A 24484-nucleotide genomic window follows, 5' to 3' on the forward strand; every position below is an offset into this window, starting at 1 on the left:
TCTCTCCCCTCCCTAACCCCCTCCTCTCCCCTCTCCATTCCCTGACATCACCTCTTCACCCCCATCGCTTACCTCCCCCTCTCTCTCTCTCTCTCTCTCTCTCTCTCTCTCTCTCTCTCTCTCTCTCTCTCTCTCTCTCTCTCTCTCTCTCTCTCTCTCTCTCTCTCTCTCTCTCCCCTTCTTCTCCCCTCTCCTCTCCTCCCCCCTCCCCTCACCTCGCCTGACCTGACCCATGGCATATATAAGGACCGGGTGACCTGTTACCTGGGGGGGCAGGGAAGGGGGGCGGGGGGAGATTGACCCCTCCGACACCTGGCTCACGAGTTTCGTTCATGTATTTATTGTTTTTGTTTCTTTTTTTTTTGCGGGGGTGGTTATGTATCCTTATGTGTTCACTCCTCGTTCCCCTGTTTCTTTACTCTCTCTCTCTCTCTCTCTCTCTCTCTCTCTCTCTCTCTCTCTCTCTCTCTCTCTCTCTCTCTCTCTCTCTCTCTCTCTCTCTCTCTCTCTCTCTCTCTCTCTCTCTCTCTCTCATTGTGTTTCACGTTTTTCTCTAATTCTTTTCTTTATCTTTTCTGTATCTTATTTTTCCTCCTCCACTCCCTCCTCCTCCTCTTCTTCTTCCTTCTCTTTTCTTTATTTTTGTTAGTGTGGTTGTTGTTTTTTCTTCCTTTTCCTCTTTCTTCTCCTCCTTTTCCTCATCTTTTTGCTCCTTATGCTAATCTTCCTTCTCTTCTTTTTCCTCTCCCTTCTCCTCCTTTTCCTCATCTTCTTATTCCTCTAAATCCTGAACTTTACTCTCTTCTCATCCTCTTCCAACTCCTCTCCTCCTCCTCCTCCTCCTCCTTCTCCAAGTCTTCCTCTTTTCCTCCAAGCCTTCCTCTTTTCCTCATCCCTTCTTTTTCCTCTTCTTTCTCCTCCTTTTCCTCATCTTCTTATTCCTCCAAACTCTGATCTTTTCTTCTCTTTCTTCTCATCCTCTTCCAACTCCTCTATTCCTCCTCCTCCTTCTCCAAGTCTTCCTCTTTTCCTCATCCTTTCCCTTTGAATCAGTAAGTTCCGTTTTTATTTTCATTTCTTCCTTCAACCTCCACATTACAACGTTTTTCCTCCCTTCTTCCCATCCTCTTTTAATTCTCCAGTGTTCTCTTCCCGCCACCTTCACTTTCATCATTGACCCCCTCACCTCCCGTTCTTATTTCTATCATCTTCTGTTTTATTATCCCTATTACATTTTTCTTCCCCTCTCGCTTCGTCACTTCTTCACTATCATTCTTTCAATCAGCGCTCAGGTAAAATTCGTTAATGCATTGTATTTTTCTTGTAATTTTTATCAATTTTGTTTTTTTCTTGTTCTTTTTGCTATACATATCTTTCTCCTTTTCTTCTTCTTCTTCTCCTTCTTCCTTCTCCTCCTCCTCCTCCTTCAACTCCTGTTCTCATAATTATCCAAGTCTGTCTCTTTTTTTCTCCTCCTCCTCTTCCTCCTCCTCCCACTACTACTACTACTACTACTACTACTACTACTACTACTACTACTACAACTTCTTTTACTACTACTATGTTCTATTCAAGTTAACCTCGCAAATAGGCTCCTCCCCTTTTCCATTGCAAGATTATCATTGGCTAGTCCACGAGCAAGCCACGCCCCCTTACATATCTCAGGCTGCATCTGATTGGTGGATGCTGGGAAGGGTGGGATACGATTGGATGCTGCCGGATTGAAGGTGGGCGGAGGGGAGGGAGGGGGATAGAGTCATGGAGAGGATTCTAATACTGTAACTAAGACCATGAGATTCCAACACCATTATCACCTTTCAACACCATATCCAACACCATCATCACCATATTCCAACACCATCACCACCTCTCAACACCTTATTCCAACACCATCATCACCATATTCCAACACCATCACCACCTTTCAACACCATATCCAACACCATCATCACCATATTCCAACACCATCACCACCTCTCAACACCTTATTCCAACACCATCATCACCATATTCCAACACCATCACCACCATTCAACACCATATCCAACACCATCATCACCATATTCCAACACCATCACCACCTCTCAACACCTTATTCCAACACCATCATCACCATATTCCAACACCATCACCACCTTTCAACACCATATCCAACACCATCATCACCATATTCCAACACCATCACCAACTTTCAATACCATATCCAACACCATCATCACCATATTCCAACACCATCACCACCTTTCATCACCATATCCAACACCATCATCACCATATTCCAACATCATCACCACCATTCAACACCATATCCAACACCATCATCACCATATGCCAACATCATAGTTAACACCACCACCTTCCATCACCACAAGCTTTCATCACCACAGCTCACATAATCACCACATTCCCACACCACAGTCAACACCATCATTACTTTCTGACACCATCACCACCACAGTCAACACCAAAAACAACATCCTAACACCATGGCTGCTAACATCATCACTTTTCAACACCATCAACTTGCAACACCACATCTAACATCATCTCCGCATTCCACCACCACAAAACAAAAACACTCTTCCACCACCACCACCACCACCACCACCACCATCATCATCATCATCAGGTCAGGGGTGTGTAAGGAGAGCCACAGGTACGCTTTGGAACTTGCTTCATTAGTCTAGTACAACACAGGTGCGACAAGCGGTTCCTATGTACACACAAACACAGGTATACAGGTGAGTCTTGATTAGCTCGCAGGTAAGGAGTGAGGAGGCGGAGGAGGAGGAGAAGGAGGACAGGTGTATACAGGGAAAGAGGTGAGAATGAGAGGAAGGAGACGCAGGTGAGGAAAATAGAAGAGATGGGTGAGAGGGAGATTACGGAGGAAGGAGAATGCAGGAGGAAAAGAAGGAATAGGAAGGAAAATGCAAAAATAAAGACCGAGGAATGAGAGAAAGAAGGGGAGGAAAACAGTGTAAGAAAAAAATAGGAGAGAAAATAGAGGAAAAAAATAGAAAACCAACCACAGGACTCATCTCAAGTAACCACATAGATAATAAATAATGACGGAGTGTGACAATGCCGGATGCTGTGCTGGGAGGAGGCGGAGGAGGAGGCGCTGCAGGAGGCTTAGAAGGGGCGGTAGGTTCCTGGGCGGCTCGCGGGGGTTGGGTTCCGGCGGGCGAACTCGATCTGCTCAAGGGCGTGGGCGGGGAGGGGGTGGGGCGTGGGTATGAGGTTGGACACGGGGCGGTAACCATTCTCATCAGCCACGAAGGTGAAGACAGCGGGGGTGCCGTCAGGGAAGGTGAAGCTGCCGGTGAGGAGAAGGTGACGGAGGGGGAACGTGGGAGGAGGAGGAGGAGATAGGGTTAGAAGGTGAATGGGAAGGTGAGATTGCAGGTGAAGAAGATGGTTACGGAGGAGGAGGAAGAGGAGAAGGAAGATGAGATAGGGCTAGAAGATGAATGGGAAGGTGAGGAAGATGGTGATGGAGGAGGAGGATGAAGATGAGGTGTTGGAAAAAGAGGAAAGAGGTAATGGAGGATGGAAAAAAAAGAGGAAGAAGAGAATGGAAAGGAGAAAGAGGAGAAAGAGGAGGAAGAAGAAAAGGTGGTGATGGTGGACGAAAAGAAGGAAGAAGAGAATGAGAAGGAAAAGAAGGAAGAGGAGAAGGAAGTGGACGAAAAGAAGGAAGAAGAGAATGAGAAGGAAAAGAAGGAAGAGGAGAAGGAAGTGGACGAAAAGAAGGAAGAAGAGAATGAGAAGGAAAAGAAGGAAGAGGAAAAGGAAGCGTAAGAGAGAGAATAAGGTGATGGAGAATGAAAAGGAGGAAGAAGAGAATATAAAAAGGAGGAGGAAGAGGAAAATTAAGTGGTGTTAGGTGGATAGAGGTGGTGGTGGTGGTGGTGGTGGAGGTGGTGGTGGTGGAGTTAGTGTGGGGGGGGGAGGGGGATGCTTGGTGTGGGTGTTACAATGCTCTCTCTCTCTCTCTCTCTCTCTCTCTCTCTCTCTCTCTCTCTCTCTCTCTCTCTCTCTCTCTCTCTCTCTCTCTCTCTCTCTCTCTCTGCCTCCGTTACTCCACCCACGCTCTTCCTCCTCCTCCTCCTCCTCCTCTTCCATGTCCACTCTCTCCTCCTCCTCCTCCCCTCCTATGTCCATTCTCCTCCTCTTCCCTCCACTTATTGTCCGCTCCTCTCCCCCCATCTCTCCCTCTCTTTCTCTCCCCTTCCCCTCCCCTCCCCTCCCCATTATCTCTCCCTGTACCGCTCCCCTCCACCCTTCACTGTTACCCTTTCTTCCTCTTCCCCTCTCTCTCCCTCCTCCTCCTCCTCCTCCTCCCTACCTCCCATTTATCTTCTAGTGGACAATGCTTCTCCCCCTCCTCTTGTTTTCTTCTTCTTCTTCTTCTTCTTCTTCTCTTTCTCCTCCTCCTCAACACCACAAACAACACCTCCCCCTCTTCTTCTCTCCACCTACACGAACCATCCCACGCTCCATTTCCTCCTCCTCCTCCTTCTATCATGCTCCTCATCACTCCACTTTATTTTTCTTTTCTTATCCATCATTCTTACATCATCCTTTGTCCTCTCTCTCTCTCTCTCTCTCTCTCTCTCTCTCTCTCTCTCTCTCTCTCTCTCTCTCTCTCTCTCTCTCTCTCTCTCTCTTACAAAAATTATATAATGTTTAAAATTTATCTTCATTTATCTTTTTCTTTTCCCACGTAACAGTTTTCCATCTTTTCTTATTCTTTTTATTTTTTTATTTTTTTGCTTGCTCTCCTGACCTGATTTGCTTTTCTTGTTTTGTTTTTTTCTTGTTCCTTCTTCTAAAAATATCATGATTCCTTTTTATATATTTCTTACACCTTTTTCTTTTATTCTCATTTTTCATTCCTTTTCACTGTCATTCTTTTTTTCTATTTCCATTTTATTCCTTTTTATCTTATTCTTTTACTCTCCTATTCTTTTGTTCATTTTTATCCGGGTATGATATTTCGACATCCATCCGGCTTTTTCTTGGCGTGGTGCTTCTTAGAAATAGTTCGTTTTTATTCCCTATGATCCTGCTGTGAATAATATATAAGTCTCCGGCTAACCCATCCTCTAAAAACATTCTCTCTATCTCAGTCTAACCAATTCTTTACTTCACGACCTGTCTCCTTTTTATCCCCCATTCCTTCGTTCTCTTCTTCTTACTCCTCCTCTTCCCCTTTCTCTAACCAATTCTTTGCTTCATGACCTGTCTCCTTTTTATCCCCCATTCCTTTGTTCTCTTCTTCTTACTCCTCCTCTTCCCCTTTCTCTAACCAATTCTTCTTTGCTTCACGACCTGTCTCCTTTTTATCCCCCATTCCTTCGTTCTCTTCTTCTTACTCCTCCTCTTCCCCTTTCTCTAACCAATTCTTTGCTTCACGACCTGTCTCCTTTTTATCCCCCATTCCTTCGTTCTCTTCTTCTTACTCCTCCTCTTCCCCTTTCTCTAGCCAATTCTTTGCTTCATGACCTGTCTCCTTTTTTTTATTTCCCTATTCCTTCGTTCTCTTCTTCTTACTCCTCCTCTTCCCCTTTCTCTAACCAATTCTTTGCTTCATGACCTGTCTCCTTTTTTATTTCCTTATTCCTTCGTTCTCTTCTTCTTACTCCTCCTCTTCCCCTTTCTCCAACCAATTCTTCTTTGCTTCACGACCTGTCTCCTTTTTATTTCCCTATTCCTTCGTTCTCTTCTTCTTACTCCTCCTCTTCCCCTTTCTCTAACCAATTCTTTACTTCACGACCTGTCTCCTTTTTATCCCCTATTCCTTCGTTCTCTTCTTCTTACTCCTCCTCTTCCCCTTTCTCTAACCAATTCTTTGCTTCATGACCTGCCTCCTTTTTTTATTTCCCTATTCCTTCGTTCTCTTCTTCTTACTCCTCCTCTTCCCCTTTCTCTAACCAATTCTTTGCTTCACGACCTGTCTCCTTTTTTTATTTCCCTATTCCTTTGTTCTCTTCTTCCTCCTCCTTTTCCCCTTTCTCCCATCCCCACCCAACATGCCTTCTTTTCCTCCCTCTATGTCTTTTAATAATATTCAGACATCCTCTAAAAATGTTCTCTTTCTGTACCTTAGACTAACCAATTCTTTACTTCACGACCTCTCTCCTTTTATTTCCCTATTCCTTCGTTCTTTTCTTCCTCCTCCTCTTCCCTTTTATTTTCTCTCCCTCTGTATCTTTTAATAATATTCAGACATCCTCTAAAAATGTTCTCTTTCTGTACCTTAGACTAACCAATTCTTTACTTCACGACCTGTTTCCTTTTTATTTCCTATTCTTTCGTCCTTTTCTTCCTCCTCCTCTTCCCTTTTATTTTCTCTCTCCCTCTGTATCTTTTAATAATATTCAGACATCCTCTAAAAATGTTCTCTTTCTGTACCTTAGTCTAACCAATTCTTTACTCCACGACCTGTCTCCTTTTATTTCCCTATTCCTTCGTTCTTTTCTTCCTCCTCCTCTTCCCTTTTATTTTCTCTCTCCCTCTATGTCTTTTAATAATATTCAGACATCCTCTAAAAATGTTCTCTTTCTGTACCTTAGTCTAACCAATTCTTTATTTCACATCCTGTCTCCTTTTTTTTCCCTATTCCTTCGTCCTTTTCTTCCTCCTCCTCCTTTTCCCCTTTCTCCCATCCAAATCCAACATGCCTTCCTTTCCTCCCTCTATCTTTTAATAATATTCAGACCAACTTTTTTTTTTGTTCTTTCGCGGCCTGATTCCCTTTATTCCCCACTCCTTCATCCCCCTCTTCTTCCTCCCCTTCTTCTTCCGTCCATACCCACTACGCTTTTCTTTATTCTTATTGTATCTTCTCGTATTCAGTCTAACCAATTCTTCTTTCCTTCACGCCCCGTCTTCTTTTTATCCTCCTCCTCTTCTTCCTCCTCCACTTCTCTCCTGTCTTCTTCCTCCTCCACTTCTCTCCTGTCCACTCCCATCACTATACCATCCTTCCTTCCTTCCTTTCCTGCTCCCTCCAACCGTCCTTCCCCACCTACACGAACCATCCCACGCTCCATTTTCTCTTCCTCCTCCTCCTCCTCCTCCTCCTTCTATCATGTTCCTCATCACTCCACTTTTTTTTATTTTCTTGTCCATCACTCTTACATCATCCTTTGTCCTCTCTCTCTTTCTCTCTCCCTCTCTCTCTCTCTCTCTCCCCCACCCCTTTCAAAACTGTTTCCTCTCCTCAATCTCCTTCATCCTCCTCTTTTTCAAACCTTTCAGTCGTCCACGCCTTTTATCACTACCCCTTCCTTCCTTCCTATTTCCCTCTCTTCCACCTCCATCCACCCTTTCCAAAACTCCTTTCTCTCCTCAATCTCCTTCATCCTTCTCTTTTTCAACCCCTTCAGCCCTTCCTTTCTTCCTATTCCCCTCTCTTCCTCCTCCACCTACCCTTTCCAAAACTCCTTTCTCTCCTCTATCTCCTTCATCCTCCTCTTTTTCAACCCCTTCAGCCCTTCCTTCCTTCCTATTTCCTTCTCTTCCTCCTTCACCCACCCTTCCCAAAACTCCTTTCTCTCCTCAAACTCCTTCATTCTCCTCTTTTTCAACCCCTTCAACCCTTCCTTCCATCTTATTCCTCTCTCTTCCTCCTTCACCCACCCTTCCCAAAACTCCTTTCTCTCCTCAAACTCCTTCATCCTCCTCTTTTTCAACCCTTTCAATCGCCCACGCCTCCTACCACTACCCTTCCTTCTTTCCTTCCTTCCTTCCTTCCTTCCTTCCTCCCCTCTAAAACTCCTCCATCCTTCTCCTCTTCAGTCCCTCCTTTCGTCCACACCTACACATCCCTTCCTACCTTCCACCCTCCCTCCCTCCCTCCACCTAACCTTTCCAAATGCCTCCTACCACTACCCTTCCTTCTTTCCTTCCTTCCTTCCTTCCTTTCCCCTTCCCTCCCCTCTAAAATCCTCCATCCTTCTCCTCTTCAGCCCCTCCCTTCGTCCACACCTACACATCCCTTCCTACCTTCCACCCTCCCTCCCTCCCTCCACCTAACCTTTCCAAATCTTAATTACGGCCACCAAGACGCCCGCACGACTGACTGACTCCCGCCCGCCGCTGTGTTGTCCTCGTGAACACCAAAAGCAGCGGCGTGGGTGAGAGTTACGAGGGAGCTGAACACACGAGAAGAGGGAGAGAGAGAGGGAGAGAGGGAGAGGGAGAGAGAGCCACCAAAGAGAGATGTAAGAGGGGAGGAAAAAGGATGTGAGGTTCATGGAGAGAGAGAGAGAGAGAGAGAGAGAGAGAGAGAGAGAGAGAGAGAGAGAGAAGGGTGAAGAAAGAGAAGGATATACAGAGAGATTGATGAAGATAGGTAGAGACGGAGAGATAATTAAAAAAAGAGACAAGAAAAAGATAACGAAAAACAGAGTAAGCGAAAGAAGAAAAGAGGAAGAAAGACAGAAAGCGAAAGAAAAGGAGAGAAAAAAAAGATGAAGAATAAAGGAAAATAGAAAAAAAGAAATGGAAAAACGGAGAGGGATAAAAATACAGAGAGAAAGAGAGGAAAGAGAGAGAGAGAATATATATAGGAGACAAGAAGCAGACCACTGAACCATATTTCTTCAACACGATTCAAGGCAAATAAATGTTACCACTTCTGAGATTCACTACACTCAACTGCATGGGCGTCACCGAGCCTTCTGAACTTAATCCCTAAGGTGAGGAGACTTCTGAAGGCTTACTGAACCTCTTGGGCCATATTTACAAACATTTCTGAGCTTATACACACCCACACACTGATAAGGCTTTTGAAGTAGTTGTGTATTTCCCCGGGTAGTTTTTGATAAGGCTTTTGAAGTAGTTGTGTATTTCCCCGGCTAGTTTTTGATAAGGCTTTTGAAGTAGTTGTGTATTTCCCCCGGGTAGTTTTTGATAAGGCTGTAGTAGTTCTGTATTTCCCCGGGGTAGTTTTTGATAAGGCTTTTGAAGTAGTTGTGTATTTCCCCGGGTAGTTTTTGATAAGGCTTTTGAAGTAGTTGTGTATTTCCCCCGGGTAGTTTTTGATAAGGCTTTTGTAGTAGTTGTGTATTTCCCCGGGTAGTTTTTGATAAGGCTGTAGTAGTTGTGTATTTCCCCCGGGTAGTTTTTGATAAGGCTTTTGTAGTAGTTGTGTATTTCCCCGGGTAGTTTTTGATAAGGCTGTAGTAGTTGTGTATTTCCCCGGGTAGTTTTTGATAAGGCTTTTGAAGTAGTTGTGTATTTCCCCCGGGTAGTTTTTGATAAGGCTTTTGAAGTAGTTGTGTATTTCCCCCGGGTAGTTTTTGATAAGGCTTTTGTAGAAGTTCTGTATTTCCCCGGGTAGTTTTTGATAAGGCTTTTGTAGAAGTTCTGTATTTCCCACGGGTAGTTTTTGATAAGGCTTTTGTAGAAGTTCTGTATTTCCCACGGGTAGTTTTTGATAAGGCTTTTGAAGTAGTTGTGTATTTCCCACGGGTAGTTTTTGATAAGGCTTTTGTAGAAGTTGTGTATTTCCCACGGGTAGTTTTTGATAAGGCTTTTGAAGTAGTTGTGTATTTCCCCCGGGTAGTTTTTGATAAGGCTTTTGAAGTAGTTGTGTATTTCCCCGGGTAGTTTTTGATAAGGCTTTTGTAGTAGTTCTGTATTTCCCCGGGTAGTTTTTGATAAGGCTTTTGTAGTAGTTCTGTATTTCCCCGGGTAGTTTTTGATAAAGCTTTTGTAGAAATTGTGTATTTCCCCGGGTAGTTTTTGATAAGGCTTTTGTAGTAGTTCTGTATTTCCCCGGGGTAGTTTTTGATAAAGCTTTTGTAGAAATTGTGTATTTCCCCGGGTAGTTTTTGATAAGGCTTTTGTAGTAGTTCTGTATTTCCCCGGGTAGTTTTTGATAAGGCTTTTGTAGAAGTTGTGTATTTCCCCCGGGTAGTTTTTGATAAGGCTTTTGTAGTAGTTGTGTATTTCCCCGGGTAGTTTTTGATAAGGCTTTTGTAGAAGTTGTGTATTTCCCCCGGGTAGTTTTTGATAAGGCTTTTGTGGTAGTTCTGTATTTCCCCCGGGTAGTTTTTGATAAGGCTTTTGTAGAAGTTGTGTATTTCCCCCGGGTAGTTTTCTGAGCCTAGTGTTAATCTGACAAGGCTTCTGTACCGTGAACGTGAACACAAACACATGAGAACACAACTAATCCTTTTTGTGGCTTTTGGAAACATTTGATAACGCTTTTGTAGGAGTTGCGGGTATTTCAATTGGGCGTTTTTATGAGCTTAGTGATAGTGTAAAGAAGGCCTCTGCACCATACACGTGAAAAAAACAAACATGAGAATATGACTAATCCCTTTTGTGGCTTTTGGAAACATTTGATAACGCTTTTGTGGGAGTTGCGGGTATTTCAATTGGGCGTTTTTATGAGCTTAGTGGTAGTGTAAAGAAGGCCTCTGCACCATACACGTGAAAAAAATAAACATGAGAATATGACTAATCCCTGTTGTGGCTTTTGGAAACATTTGATAACGCTTTTGTGGGAGTTGCGGGTATTTCAATTGGGCGTTTTTATGAGCTTAGTGATAAGAAGGCCTCTGCACCATACACGTGAAAAAAATAAACATGAGAATATGACTAATCCCTTTTGTGACCTTTGAAAATATTTGATAAGTCTAAAAGCCAAAGCTAAGGTAGATTTCACTGAAGGACGACGGTATTACTCACCATCATCAGTAGCAGCAATAACAAGAAACAAATGAGAACCACGCCAGCGGAAATCGTGGTTTGACTGAAGATCCACGGAAAATTAGCCCAGTGTAATAGCCCCTTAACGATACACTCTCCCAAACCTGCTACGAGGTATGAATTGTGTCTTGAATGTTGTTGTTTTTTTCCTAATAAGAGTTACTACAGTGAACTAACGAATAACACCTAGTACACAAAATTTGCCCAGTGTAATAGCCCCTTAACGATACACTGTCCCAAACCTGCTACTAGGTATGAATTGTGTCTTGAATGTTGTTGTTTTTTTCCTAATAAGAGTTACTACAGTGAACTAACGAATAACACCTAGTACACAAAATTTGCCCCTTAACGATACACTGTCCCAAACCTGCTACGAGGTATGAATTGTGTCTTGAATGTTGTTGGGTTGTTTTTCTAATAAGAGTTACTACAGTGAACTAACGAGCAACATCTAGTACACAAAACACAACACAGAGGGCGCAATACTCACGACCAGCCTCCGTCGGACACCACAGCGCCCTTGGGTCCCCCCGGGTGGCCCCTCTCGTTCCTGCGGATGCCGTTGCCCGTCTCGAAGTTGAAGCTGTAGGTGCCGTCCGCGCGGGGGCCGTCCCTCTCGTCCACCAGGATGGGGATGAAGGGGCCGGACACGCCTTGGTAGCTTGGGCGGGGTGCGTATCGCTGTGGAGCCGCCGCAGCAGACGCCACCACCACCACCACCACGAGCATTACCTTCTGTGGGAGAGAAATAAGGGTTTGGTGAGGATGGGGACGTGGTTGTGGTTGTGATGTTGATGTGGTGGTGATGTTCTGGGTGTTCTTGTTCTGGTGAGGAGAGTAATGGGGTTGTGATGTGGGTTTTCTGGTTCTCTTCGAAATGTGGCGGTGATGTTAATGGGGAGGTGATGTTAATGGGGTGGTGATGTGAAGGTGGTGATGTTCTGGGTGTTCTTGTTCTGGTGAGGAGAGTAATGGGGTTGTGATGTGGGTTTTCTGGTTCTCTTCGAAATGTGGCGGTGATGTTAATGGGGAGGTGATGTTAATGGGGTGGTGATGTTTATGGGGTGGTGATGTGAATGTAGTGGTGTTGTGGTTGTTCTTGTTTTATTGTGGAGAGTAATGTGGTTGTGATGTGGGGTATGTGGTTGACATGTGGATGTTCTTCGCGTCTATCTGTTCTGTTGGGGATTGAGATGTGGCTGTGATGTAGTGGTGGTGGTGTGGAAAATGTGGTTATTATGTGTGTGTGTGTGTGTGTGTGTGTGTGTGTGTGTGTGTGTGTGTGTGTGTTGTTGTTGTTGTTGTTGATAGTGGTGTGATTGTGTTTGTGCATCGCTGCTGTTGGTGTTGGTGCTGTTTGTGTGTTTGTGAAATAATGCGTATCAATATTAGTAGGGATCCACAATTTCAAGGAACTATAATAAAAAGGTTAAGATAGAATAAGGGACATGACAAGAGGCTGACTCAATCTTACGAGAATAGAAATACGAAGAAACTATTGGGTGGGAACACACACACACACACACACACACACACACACACACACACACACACACACACACGCACACACACACACACCTAAGAGCAAGAACAAGTACAAGAACAAGAGAAAGAAATATAAGAAAGAAATTTTACAGAGAATATATTTTTTTTCACACCTGTCACACCTGATTAATTAAGACCCGCCTGCAGAATTAAAGGTGAGAACAGGTAGGAAGATTAAGGTGCTTGCAATACGTGACTGAATTAATTATAGGTAAGAGTGAGTTTTGTAAGAGAGAGAGAGAGAGAAAACAAAGACAGATCGACGAGCAGAGACAGACAAACAGACAGAAAGACAGAGGCGGTGGTTGATTGGTCAGCGTTCTGGAGTGATGAGCCCGGAGACCCAGGTTCGAATCCCACCAATGCACACCGACAATTTTCAAGCATCCCCGAGTGGCGGTAGATTACCCATATACTCCCGAAATTGACCTCTCTTTCGGCCACCTCTTTTGATTCTTTTTTGTAGGAGCAGTGAGTAGCGGGCTTTTTTTTTATTATTGTTTCCTTTTTTTGTGCCCTTCAGCTGTCTCCTTTGTTGTAAAAATAAAAAATAAATAAATAAAAATACTGCCCTAACTTCAACAACCTAGGTCAAGAGGAGCACCGGGGGGCAGCATGGGCCAAGCAAGTCATGTATCACGGCAATCACTATAAATAAAATTCGCCCGCGCCACTAACGGTTTGGGGTCATCCACTGAAACTGAGAAAAAGGACGTGAGTCAGTTGGTAATGAGTCTCCTCGCCTTGATTCCTTATTTAAAACCCTCGTGAACCACCATAACCTTTGCAACATAGGGTTCAGGCAGACTTTTATGATCCTAACCGAACTCAAGCCTAAAACAAAACAAGACAGACGAAAAAACAAGAAAAAGATGAATAGGTAAATAACACAAGATTAATCCATGATACTAAAAAAAAAAAAAAAAAATCAGCAGAACGCCAGACCTTAACACCAACAACAACAACTACAACAAGACAAAAGAAGAAAAAAAACAAGAAAAAAAGTTGAATAGGTAAAATAACACAAGAATAATCCATGATACTAAAAAAAGGAGAATTAACAGAACGTCAGACCTTAACACCACCACCAACAACTACAACAAGACAAAAGAAGAAAAAAAAACAAGAAAAAAGTTGAATAGGTAAAATAACACAAGAATAATCCATGACACTAAAAAAAGGAGAATTAACAGAACGTCAGACCTTAACACCAACAACAAGAACTACAACAAGACGTACGGCAATCATGATGAGAGGAGTCGAATCGAAGAACCTGATGAAGAAGTGCCGACAGAAGTTGCTGAGGAGGAGGAGGAGGAGGTTCTTGAGGTGCTGACAATGCAGTGCTGACAACCAAGTGCTGACTGTGAGGTTAAGACGTAACTGCAGTTCTTATATATCCACGACCACCACCACCACCACCTTAGGCCGTCCAGTCACGTGACCCTGACCTGCCCCATTACAAGGTCACCTGCATACCTGCCTCACCTCACCTGTTGCGCCCCACACCTGTCTAGCGGGTCATCAGGTGAGCTACGGTGCCTCTTGTTTCACCTGGATTCCACCTTCACCTCCACCTTCCCACAGAGAGAGAGAGAGAGAGAGAGAGAGAGATGGGGGTGGGGGGTTAAATGCAAGAACTGAGGGATATTATCATGTATTCACACACACACACACACACACACACACACACACACACACACACACACACACACCTTCCCTGCCTCGATAACGTAATAATAAACGTGTGATCCACTTTTCCCATTTCCTTTTCATTTCATTTCATTCTTTTTCATTAACTTTTTTCAATTTCCAATGCATTTACTTTTTTTCTCTATTTCTATCAACCTTGCATTTTTTTTTCTTCATTTTCTACTTCATTTACGTATACAATTCTTTTTAGTTTTTGTTTGTTTGTTTGTTTGTTTTTCTTCTCTCCTTTCTAGCACCGCAATATAATAGGGTTTTTTTCTCTTTCAATTATATTTATTTCTCTTTTCTTATCTTTCTTGCGCCTTTACTATATTATTTATTTATTTCCACTATCCTTTTTTGGCCATCATCTCCATTATCATTTTTCTTCTCTGTCCATCATGTTTACCTCCTTCCTTTTCTTCCATCTTTCTTGGGACTTTGTTAAATTATTTCTCTTTCCACTTTCATTCCCTTTTTGTTTCTTATTTACTTTGTCTGTACCACCTCCATTGTTTTTTTTATTTACATTCTATTTGCTTCTCTTTTCTGCTTTTCTTCTATCTCTCTGGTGTCTTAAATTGTCTTCCTTTCCACTTTCATTCCCTTTTCGTTTCTTATTTATACTTTGTCTGTAGCACCTCCATTATTTTTTTTTTATTTACATTCTATTTGCTTCTCTTTTCTTCTTTCCTTCTATCTCTCTGGTGTCTATTAAATTCTCTCTTCCTTTCCATTTTCATTCAGTTCTCTTTCTTCATCAGTGTTGTTTTTCTATTCCCTCCATTATTTTATTTTTTTACGTTTTCCCTAATATTTCCTTTTTCTTATTTTCATCTTTCTTCCTTTCCACTCATTCATTTCTCTTTTCTTTGTCTCCTGTCTCCATTTCCTTCCCATTCCCTTTCAACACATATACTTTCCCTTTCTTCTGTTATTTATTCACTCATCCCTTCCATCCTTCAGCCTTCCTCCACTTCTCACGCACAGTTTTTCTTCTCCGTGTGTTTTCCATAATATTCATGCTTTTGTTTTTTCTTTGGTTTTCCATCCCTTTCTCTTTTCCCTCGCCCATGTCTCTCTGCCTCCTTTCCACGCTTGAATTATTATCAGTGTTTCAATATTCCCTCCCTTTATCATTTTCCTTTCATATTCTTCTTTCTTCCATATTTTTTTTGGTAACTTACACTGTCTAGATATTAAGTGACAAGGCCTTTAATAGCAACAGCTCATTATTTTTTCCAGGGTCCATAAATAAGATTCGACCTTTCCCTGCATCCACCAATCACATGCAGGCGAGTTAGAGAAAGGGCGTGGCTTGTGTGTGGACTGACCAATGAGGAACGTTAAATGGAGAAGGGGGAGGAGCTAATATGTCAAGTTAGTTTGAACGGAGATACATTTATTTAATTTACTTTTTTTTTTTTTTTTTGCTTATAACATAATTTAAGTAACCCTTGTTTATATGTTTATTTGTTTGTTTATTAAGTGCGATCTATGTGTATTTGTTTTCTTTCTTCATGTATTCAAACTTTATTTTCTTTTAATTTTTGTTTCTTTTCTTTAACTTTCTAAAATTTACCTTCTATGTGATTTTTGTTTCTATCCAATCTCTCTCTCTCTCTCTCTCTCTCTCTCTCTCTCTCTCTCTCTCTCTCTCTCTCTCTCTCATAAATCGTGTACGTATCTCTTCTCCACGCCCAGTGTGTCTGAAGTATATATAATTGATGTCAACTCCTTATTTAGTGGGACTACATTATCAGATTCAAGCCATTAAGATTTTTTCCACTATTCCTGCATCTAAGTTCTTTTGTTGTTATTGTTGTTGTTGTTGTTGTTGTTGTTTCCCTCTCTTTTTCTATCTATCTGTCCATCTGTCTCTCTATCTCTCTTTTTGCTCTATTCTTTCCCTTTTGTTCGTATATCTATCTACTATTCTATGCTATCTATCTTTCCCTCTATCTATCTCTTTTTGGCATATTCTTTCCTTCTTGTTTGTTGGTCATGGCCGTCCTAAGTTATTTTATTTCACTTTTCTCTATTCTTCTTTGCATATTTATTCGTCCTGTTGTTTTACCGTACTTTGTGATAAGCATTCTCGTATTGTTTTCTTTTTACTTCTTTCGTCTGTTTTATTTACTGAGATTATGAATTGCTTCTTTTTTTAAACTTATTCATCCTCCCTTGCTTGTACTATCATCATTTCTTCTACTACTACTACTACTACTACTACTACTATTTTTTTTCAACTGTTTTATTTACTGAGATTATAAATTGCTTCTTTTTTAAACTTATTCATCCTCCCTTGCTATTACCATTATCATCTCTTCTACTACTACTACTACTACTACTACTACTACTACTACTACTACTACTACTGTTGCTACTATTACTACTACTAGCACCACCACCACTACCACTACTACAACTTCCCTCTCCCTTCCCTCACACCACCCCGACCATCACCACCACCACCACCAAAACCATCAACAACAACAAAGACACATATAGTAAAGGAAAGGCTTACTAAAGGGCCGAGATGGGCAGGAGCAAGGGCATCAGGGTAGGGAGCAGAGAGCAGAGGAGAGCAGGGAGGTGGAACGGAGGGTGGAGAGGTGGAGGGGGTGATGGAGGAGTTTAGGGTGATGGTGGTTTGTCATGGAGGAGGGGGGAAAGAGGTGGAGGGAGGAACGAGGTGGAAGGGGATGTGGCAAGGATGTGGATTTGGATTTGGGTGGAGGTCAGGTCATGTCACGTAACCCAGTTTTGATACACCTCACACCCACCTCATCCACTTCTCTCTCTCTCTCTCTCTCTCTCTCTCTCTCTCTCTCTCTCTCTCTCTCTCTAACAAGGGGACACGGTCATATGATTCATCAACTTCGGGGAATTCCAGGGAAGAATAGGAAAGAAGGGGGAGAGAGAGAGAGGGGAGGGGAGGAAGGGAGAGAGGAAGGGGAGGGGAGGGAGGGGAAGGAAAGTCAGGATGAGGGGAGGGGGGAGTGCGGAGGGGAGAGGAATGTGGGGGGAGGTGGTAACACTGAGTAGCAGTAGTAGTAGTAGTAGTAGTAGTAGTAGTAGTAGTAATAATAATAATAATAATAATAATAATAATAATAATAATAATAATAATAATAATAATAATAACAGTTGCAGCAGTAGTAGTAGTAGTAGTAGTAGTAGCAGTAGTAGTAGTAGTAGTAGTAGTAAGGATGTGGATTTGGATTTGGGTGGAGGTCAGGTCATGTCACGTAACCCAGTTTTGATACACCTCACACCCTCTCTCTCTCTCTCTCTCTCTCTCTCTCTCTCTCTCTCTAACAAGGGGACACGGTCATATGATTCATCAACTTCGGGGAATTCCAGGGACTATGAAGCCACAGTGGTGGAGAGTGACATTAGGGTGGGTCGGGAGTGACTTGAGTAGGGAAGGAAAGGGGGATCTAGACGTAATAGATGATAGGTGATTTAGTGTCAGGTAGTATTAGTGATATGGTTGGATGCCACAGTCATTAGCGAACAGAGTTGGGGCTAATGACCTCCAAGCTATGGAGCCCTCCATGATTATGTGTCGGGAAAATAAACATGGGTGGAGGTATCATTTATGTAGTAGTAGTAGTAGTAGTAGTAGTAGTAGTAGTAGTAGTAGTAGTAGTAGTAGTAGTTAAAAGAAGTAGAAGAAAAAGAATAATAATAAGAAGAAGAAAAAGAAAAAGAAGTAGAAGAATACACAGCAACGCGGTAACCACTGCCGCTGACTGAATCATCGCTAAACATGACAAACAAACACGCAAGCGACAAGTCTAATACCAGTGTGGCCTTTCTTGTCTCCATCCGGTCTCTTTCCTGTACCCTTCCTGTCCGCTCGCTCGCTCTTCAGTCATTTTTTACTCGGGAGAAGAGAGAGAGAGAGAGAGAGAGAGAGAGAGAGAGAGAGAGGTGTTGGATAGAAAAAAAAAATCACATAGAAGGTAAATTTTAGACAGTTAAAGAAAAGAAACAGAAAAGTAAAAGAAAGGGAACAGCCGGATGTGACGACACTGACTTCATAGAGAGCGAAAAATAGAAAGAGAAAAAATATAGATGAAGAAGTATAGATAGATAGATAGAAGTATAAGAAGGATTAAGAAGGAAAGAAAAAAAGAAAGAAAAAAACAAAGATGGAGAAGTATAGATAGATAGAAAGAAGTATAAGAAGGATTAAGTAGAAAGGAAAATAGAAAGAAAAAAATAAAGATGTAGAAGTATAGAGAGATAGAAAGAAGTATAAGAAGGATTAAGTAGAAAGAAAAAAATAAAGAGAAAAAAATATAGATGAAGAAGTATAGAGAGATAGAAAGAAGTATAAGAAGGATTAAGTAGAAAGAAAAAAAGAGAAAAAAATAAAGATGTTGAAGTATAGATAGATAGAAAGAAGTATAAGAAGGATTAAGTAGAAAGAAAAAAATAAAGAGAAAAAAATAAAGATGTTGAAGTATAGAGAGATAGAAAGAAGTATAAGAAGGATTAAGTAGAAAGAAAAAAGAAACACCAATACGCAGAACGGAGGCAAGAGGAACCCAAAATAAAATAAAAATATTGAAAGAGAGGAAAAAATATACAATGGAATGTTTTGATGTTTCGAGCAGATTTAGCCAAATGCACATTCTCTCTCTCTCTCTCTCTCTCTCTCTCTCTCTCTCTCTCTCTCTCTCTCTCTCTCTCGAATGACACGACTATTTATTTTTTTTAAATGTTTCTTTACTGCAAATTTCAAGTTATTCGTTGATTTATGTTTCACTCTTTAGAAGTTTGAATAAATAAGATAAACATACAACGAAGAATTTCCAGACCATGAAAAAAAAATATATACGAATTAACAAACTGAAAATGATGATGGTGATGATGATTAGGTGCTACTTTAACGTGTAGTCTACCTGGCCTTTTACACTGTAGCGCGCGGTCTACCTCAACTACAAGAATTTTATACAAGGTAAGGGCGATGGCGAGTCTTACAAAGCCTTGGACGTCCTCTGCAGCGTGACGAGGGCGTGGAGGAGGGGGAGAAGGAGGAAAGGGAAGAGGAGAAGGGCCAAGAGGAGAAGGAGGGGAAGGAGAAGGAGGAGGAGGAGGAATAGAAAGTGGGGTGTAGATAATTTAGATAAAGTTATATATGTATGAGATGTATAGGAGAGGGAAGGAGGAGGAGGAGGAATGGGAAATAAGGTGTAGATAATTTAAATGAAGGTATGTATGTAAGAGATGTATAGGAGAGGAAAAGAAGAAGAGGAGGAGGAATGGGAAATAAGGTGTTGATAATTTAGATGAAAGTATGTATGTATGAGATGTATGGGAAAGGAAAAGAGGAAGAGGAAGAGGAGGAGGAGGAATGGGAAGGTGTAGATAATTTAAATGAAGGTATGTATGTATGAGATGTATGGGAAAGGAAAAGAGGAGGAGGAGGAGGAGGAGGAAATAAGGTGTAGATAATTTAAATGAAGGTATGTATGTATGAGATGTATGGGAGAGGAAAAGAAGAAGAGGAGGAGGAGGAGGAGGAAATAAGGCGTAGATAATTTAAATGAAGGTATGTATGTATGAGATGTATGGGAGAGGAAAATAAGAAGAGGAGGAGGAGGAGGAGGAGGAGGAAATAAGGCGTAGATAATTTAGATGAAGGTATGTATGTACGAGATGTATGGGAGAGGAAAATAAGAAGAGGAGGAGGAGGAGGAGGAGGAGGATAATACAGCCAATTGGTATATATATCATTTAAGAACGCCACAAACAAAATACTTTGCTGCATCTTTTCTCTCAGTACTTTCCGGCAAATATGATGAAGGCGTGACTGGAAAAGCTCGCTACGAAGACCAACGCCTCGCATATTCTTCCTTGTTTGGGCGTCCAGCCGTGACCGTTCAGTAGGGTGTGTGTGTGTGTGTGTGTGTGTGAGCTCCTGCCTCTGAATCCACAGTGTTCTTAGGGTCATATTCCAAGCTCACATAATTGACAAGGCTTTCCTAGGAGTTGTGGGCATTTCCAGGGATAGTTTTATGACCCTGGTGATGGTTTAACCCTTCTTTTCTACCTTGAGCCTAAAGAAACACTCATTGGGACTCTACTTATCCCCTTTGTGACCTTTGGAAGTAGTTGATGTGAGGGAAGGAAGCGGCTGACATTACCGATTTCAGTTGTGTAGCAAAGATGGCGACAACCCACGGCATTCAGATCACCAAGCGCAGGCCACTCATCCGTATGACTCACTGAACTTTTTTCCTGTTTCCGATCAGTAACTGGTAATGTGGACGTCACGCCGCTCCACAGAAACGTATAGACAGTCAGAGCCTTGTTGGAGACCGCAGACCACAGGGACCATCCCTTTTATGTGCATTGGTTCCGGTTGTTGGATGCATCTGCGCACCATTGCCAGATTGTCGTACTCAGAGCATAATATTTTTTTTTTTTTTTTTTACAGCAGAGGAGTCAGTTCAAGGGCATAAAAAAAAGGTTTCTGACGCCTAACTATTGCCAAGAAACATCAGGATCTAACTCTTTTAACGATAACTATAAATGAGTTTCGTTATTGGAGTCCAGAAGACAGTTTAGGGGTAAAAAGTCGGGAAATATAATCGGCTGAGTACGACAATCTGGCACCGTTGCATCTGCGTCACAACTCGGAGCAATGACCGCATCCTCCAACGACTGCATTTCCGTCGGCCCGCAAAAACTATATCGTCAATCTGAAAATGTTATCGTTGGTTCGAACTCTTTTTACATTGCTGACGATGGGAAACGATGGCTCCGCACGCCTCTCGCATATATTACACCAATCACTTATCCTACTGGTGGACTTCCCTATTATGTATACACCAATCACTTATCCTATTGGTGGACTTCCCTATTATGTATACACCAATCACTTATCCTATTGGTGGACTTCCCTATTATGCATACACCAATCACTTATCCTATTGGTGGACTTTCCTATTATGTATACACCAATCACTTATCCTATTGGTGGACTTTCCTATTATGTATACACCAATCACTTATCCTATTGGTGGACTTTCCTATTATGTATACACCAATCACTTATCCTATTGGTGGACTTCCCTATTACGTAAACACCAATCATTGACCCTACTGGTGGACTTCCCTATTACGTATACACCAATCACTTATCCTACTGGTGGACTTCCCTATTACGTATACACCAATCACTTATCCTACTGGTGGACTTCCCTATTACGTATACACCAATCACTTATCCTACTGGTGGACTTCCCTATTATGTATACACCAATCACTTATCCTACTGGTGGACTTCCCTATTATGTATACACCAATCACTTATCCTACTGGTGGACTTCCCTATTATGTATACACCAATCACTGACCCTACTGGTGGACTTCCCTATTACGTAAACACCAATCACTGACCCTACTGGTGGACTTCCCGGTTAGTCACTGTTGTATTCCCGGGTATTTCCATTGCAAAAAAAGAACATAAAATTTCGCACAAACTCAGACTGAATTCAGTGTAGTAATTTGTCGTTTAAGTTCGTATAATGGCAAAATAGGCTTCCTTTCCTCACAGTTCGTATAATGGCACCATCCTCAGAGTTCGTATCCTCAGAGTTCGTATCCTCAGAGTTCGTATCCTCAGAGTTCGTATCCTCAAAGTTCGTATCCTCAGAGTTCGTATCCTCAGAGTTCGTATCCTCAGAGTTCGTATCCTCAAAGTTCGTATCCTCAAAGTTCGTATCCTCAGAGTTCGTATCCTCAGAGTTCGTATCCTCAGAGTTCGTATCCTCAAAGTTCGTATCCTCAGAGTTCGTATCCTCAGAGTTCGTATCCTCAAAGTTCGTATCCTCAGAGTTCGTATCCTCAAAGTTCGTATCCTCAAAGTTCGTATCCTCAGCGTTCGTATCCTCAGAGTTCGTATCCTCAGAGTTCGTATCCTCAGAGTTCGTATCCTCAAAGTTCGTATCCTCAAAGTTCGTATCCTCAAAGTTCGTATCCTCAAAGTTCGTATCCTCAAAGTTCGTATCCTCAGAGTTCGTATCCTCAAAGTTCGTATCCTCAGAGTTCGTATCCTCAGAGTTCGTATCCTCAAAGTTCGTATCCTCAGAGTTCGTATCCTCAAAGTTCGTATCCTCAGAGTTCGTATCCTCAAAGTTCGTATCCTCAGAGTTCGTATCCTCAAAGTTCGTATCCTCAGAGTTCGTATCCTCAAAGTTCGTATCCTCAGAGTTCGTATCCTCAAAGTTCGTATCCTCAAAGTTCGTATCCTCAGAGTTCGTATCCTCAAAGTTCGTATCCTCAAAGTTCGTATCCTCAAAGTTCGTATCCTCAAAGTTCGTATCCTCAAAGTTCGTATCCTCAGAGTTCGTATCCTCAAAGTTCGTATCCTCAAAGTTCGTATCCTCAGAGTTCGTATCCTCAAAGTTCGTATCCTCAGAGTTCGTATCCTCAAAGTTCGTATCCTCAAAGTTCGTATCCTCAGAGTTCGTATCCTCAGCGTTCGTATCCTCAGAGTTCGTATCCTCAAAGTTCGTATCCTCAGAGTTCGTATCCTCAGAGTTCGTATCCTCAGAGTTCGTATCCTCAGAGTTCGTATCCTCAAAGTTCGTATCCTCAGAGTTCGTATCCTCAGAGTTCGTATCCTCAAAGTTCGTATCCTCAAAGTTCGTATCCTCAGAGTTCGTATCCTCAGCGTTCGTATCCTCAAAGTTCGTATCCTCAAAGTTCGTATCCTCAGAGTTCGTATCCTCAAAGTTCGTATCCTCAAAGTTCGTATCCTCAAAGTTCGTATCCTCAGAGTTCGTATCCTCAGAGTTCGTATCCTCAGAGTTCGTATCCTCAGAGTTCGTATCCTCAAAGTTCGTATCCTCAAAGTTCGTATCCTCAGAGTTCGTATCCTCAAAGTTCGTATTCTCAAAGTTCGTATCCTCAAAGTTCGTATCCTCAAAGTTCGTATCCTCAAAGTTCGTATCCTCAGAGTTCGTATCCTCAAAGTTCGTATCCTCAAAGTTCGTATCCTCAGAGTTCGTATCCTCAAAGTTCGTATCCTCAAAGTTCGTATCCTCAGAGTTCGTATCCTCAGAGTTCGTATCCTCAAAGTTCGTATCCTCAGCGTTCGTATCCTCAGAGTTCGTATCCTCAAAGTTCGTATCCTCAGAGTTCGTATCCTCAAAGTTCGTATCCTCAGAGTTCGTATCCTCAAAGTTCGTATCCTCAGAGTTAGTATCCTCAGAGTTCGTATCCTCAAAGTTCGTATCCTCAGAGTTCGTATCCTCAGAGTTCGTATCCTCAGAGTTCGTATCCTCAAAGTTCGTATCCTCAGAGTTCGTATCCTCAAAGTTCGTATCCTCAGCGTTCGTATCCTCAAAGTTCGTATCCTCAGCGTTCGTATCCTCAGAGTTCGTATCCTCAGAGTTCGTATCCTCAGAGTTCGTATCCTCAAAGTTCGTATCCTCAGAGTTCGTATCCTCATAGTCTGCATCCTCAGAGTTCGTATCCTCAAAGTTCGTATCCTCAGAGTTCGTATCCTCAAAGTTCGTATCCTCAGAGTTCGTATCCTCAAAGTTCGTATCCTCAGAGTTCGTATCCTCAGAGTTCGTATCCTCAGAGTTCGTATCCTCAGAGTTCGTATCCTCAAAGTTCGTATCCTCAGAGTTCGTATCCTCAGAGTTCGTATCCTCAGAGTTCGTATCCTCAAAGTTCGTATCCTCAGAGTTCGTATCCTCAGAGTTCGTATCCTCAGAGTTCGTATCCTCAAAGTTCGTATCCTCAGAGTTCGTATCCTCAGAGTTCGTATCCTCAAAGTTCGTATCCTCAGAGTTCGTATAATGGCAACATGGGCTTCCTTTCCTCAGAGAACGTGAAATTTGGCAGCCTTGACGAGGACACTGAACTACACGCCTGTCTTCCCCACTTCCATCACGCCAAATCCATATCGTCACCTTCGTAACCAAACCGCCAAAGTCATTATTTCCTTCCTCCTCCAACTCAATCTCTTTTCTTTCCTAAATTAATCAAAGTCAATAATCCCTTTTCTTCCCTCATTTAACCAAGACCTATGCAGTATACTTCCTTCCATTTCCAACCAATATATTCGTCACCTTCGTAAATAAACCGCCTAAGTCATTATTTTCTACTTTTCAGGAAATCAGAAAAGAACTGTCATTAGGCAGAAATGAAAAGGCTAATTCTAGAACACTCAAACCCTGAATGACGAAGGCAACTATACAAAAATGGGCGTCACATGATGAAAAATTGATGTAGACAAAAACAACCTAACCAAACCTAACCTAACCTAACCTAACCCTGAATGACGAAGGCAACTATACAGAAATGGGCGTCACATGATGAAAAATTGATGTAGACAAAAACAACCTAACCTAACCTAACCTTGAATGACGAAGGCAACCGTACAAAAATGGGCGTCACATGATGAAAAATTGATGTAGATAAAAACAACCTAATCTAACCTAACCTTGAATGACGAAGGCAACTGTACAAAAATGGGCGTCAC

General features: G+C 42.2%; 2 protein-coding genes across 2 annotated transcripts; both read right to left on the minus strand.

The window, feature by feature from the left end:
* Positions 1–2657: 2657 nt before the first annotated feature.
* On the minus strand, positions 2658–13677 carry LOC126995999 (cuticle protein AM1199-like). The gene is made up of 3 exons (XM_050855971.1): positions 13516–13677; positions 11222–11466; positions 2658–3319 (listed from the first exon to the last, which is right to left on the minus strand). The coding sequence occupies exons 1-3, from the start codon at positions 13522–13524 to the stop codon at positions 3136–3138; spliced, it is 438 nt and encodes a 145-aa protein (XP_050711928.1). The 5' UTR covers positions 13525–13677; the 3' UTR covers positions 2658–3135.
* Positions 13678–17314: 3637 nt separating this feature from the next.
* On the minus strand, positions 17315–23890 carry LOC126996289 (dentin sialophosphoprotein-like). The gene is made up of 3 exons (XM_050856666.1): positions 23885–23890; positions 21560–23753; positions 17315–17337 (listed from the first exon to the last, which is right to left on the minus strand). The coding sequence occupies exons 1-3, from the start codon at positions 23888–23890 to the stop codon at positions 17315–17317; spliced, it is 2223 nt and encodes a 740-aa protein (XP_050712623.1).
* Positions 23891–24484: the final 594 nt, after the last annotated feature.

The sequence above is a fragment of the Eriocheir sinensis genome, chromosome 9 (genome assembly GCF_024679095.1).
Source record: "Eriocheir sinensis breed Jianghai 21 chromosome 9, ASM2467909v1, whole genome shotgun sequence".
NCBI classification, from domain to species: Eukaryota; Metazoa; Arthropoda; class Malacostraca; order Decapoda; family Varunidae; genus Eriocheir; species Eriocheir sinensis.

Coding starts and splice junctions, on each gene's coding strand:
- LOC126996289 (XM_050856666.1), bottom strand. Junction 17,338..21,559: donor GGATACGAACTCTGAGGATG/GTGCCATTATAC, acceptor GTGGCTTCATAG/TCCCTGGAATTCCCCGAAGT.
- LOC126995999 (XM_050855971.1), bottom strand. Junction 3,320..11,221: donor GTGTCCGACGGAGGCTGGTC/GTGAGTATTGCG, acceptor CCTCACCGGCAG/CTTCACCTTCCCTGACGGCA.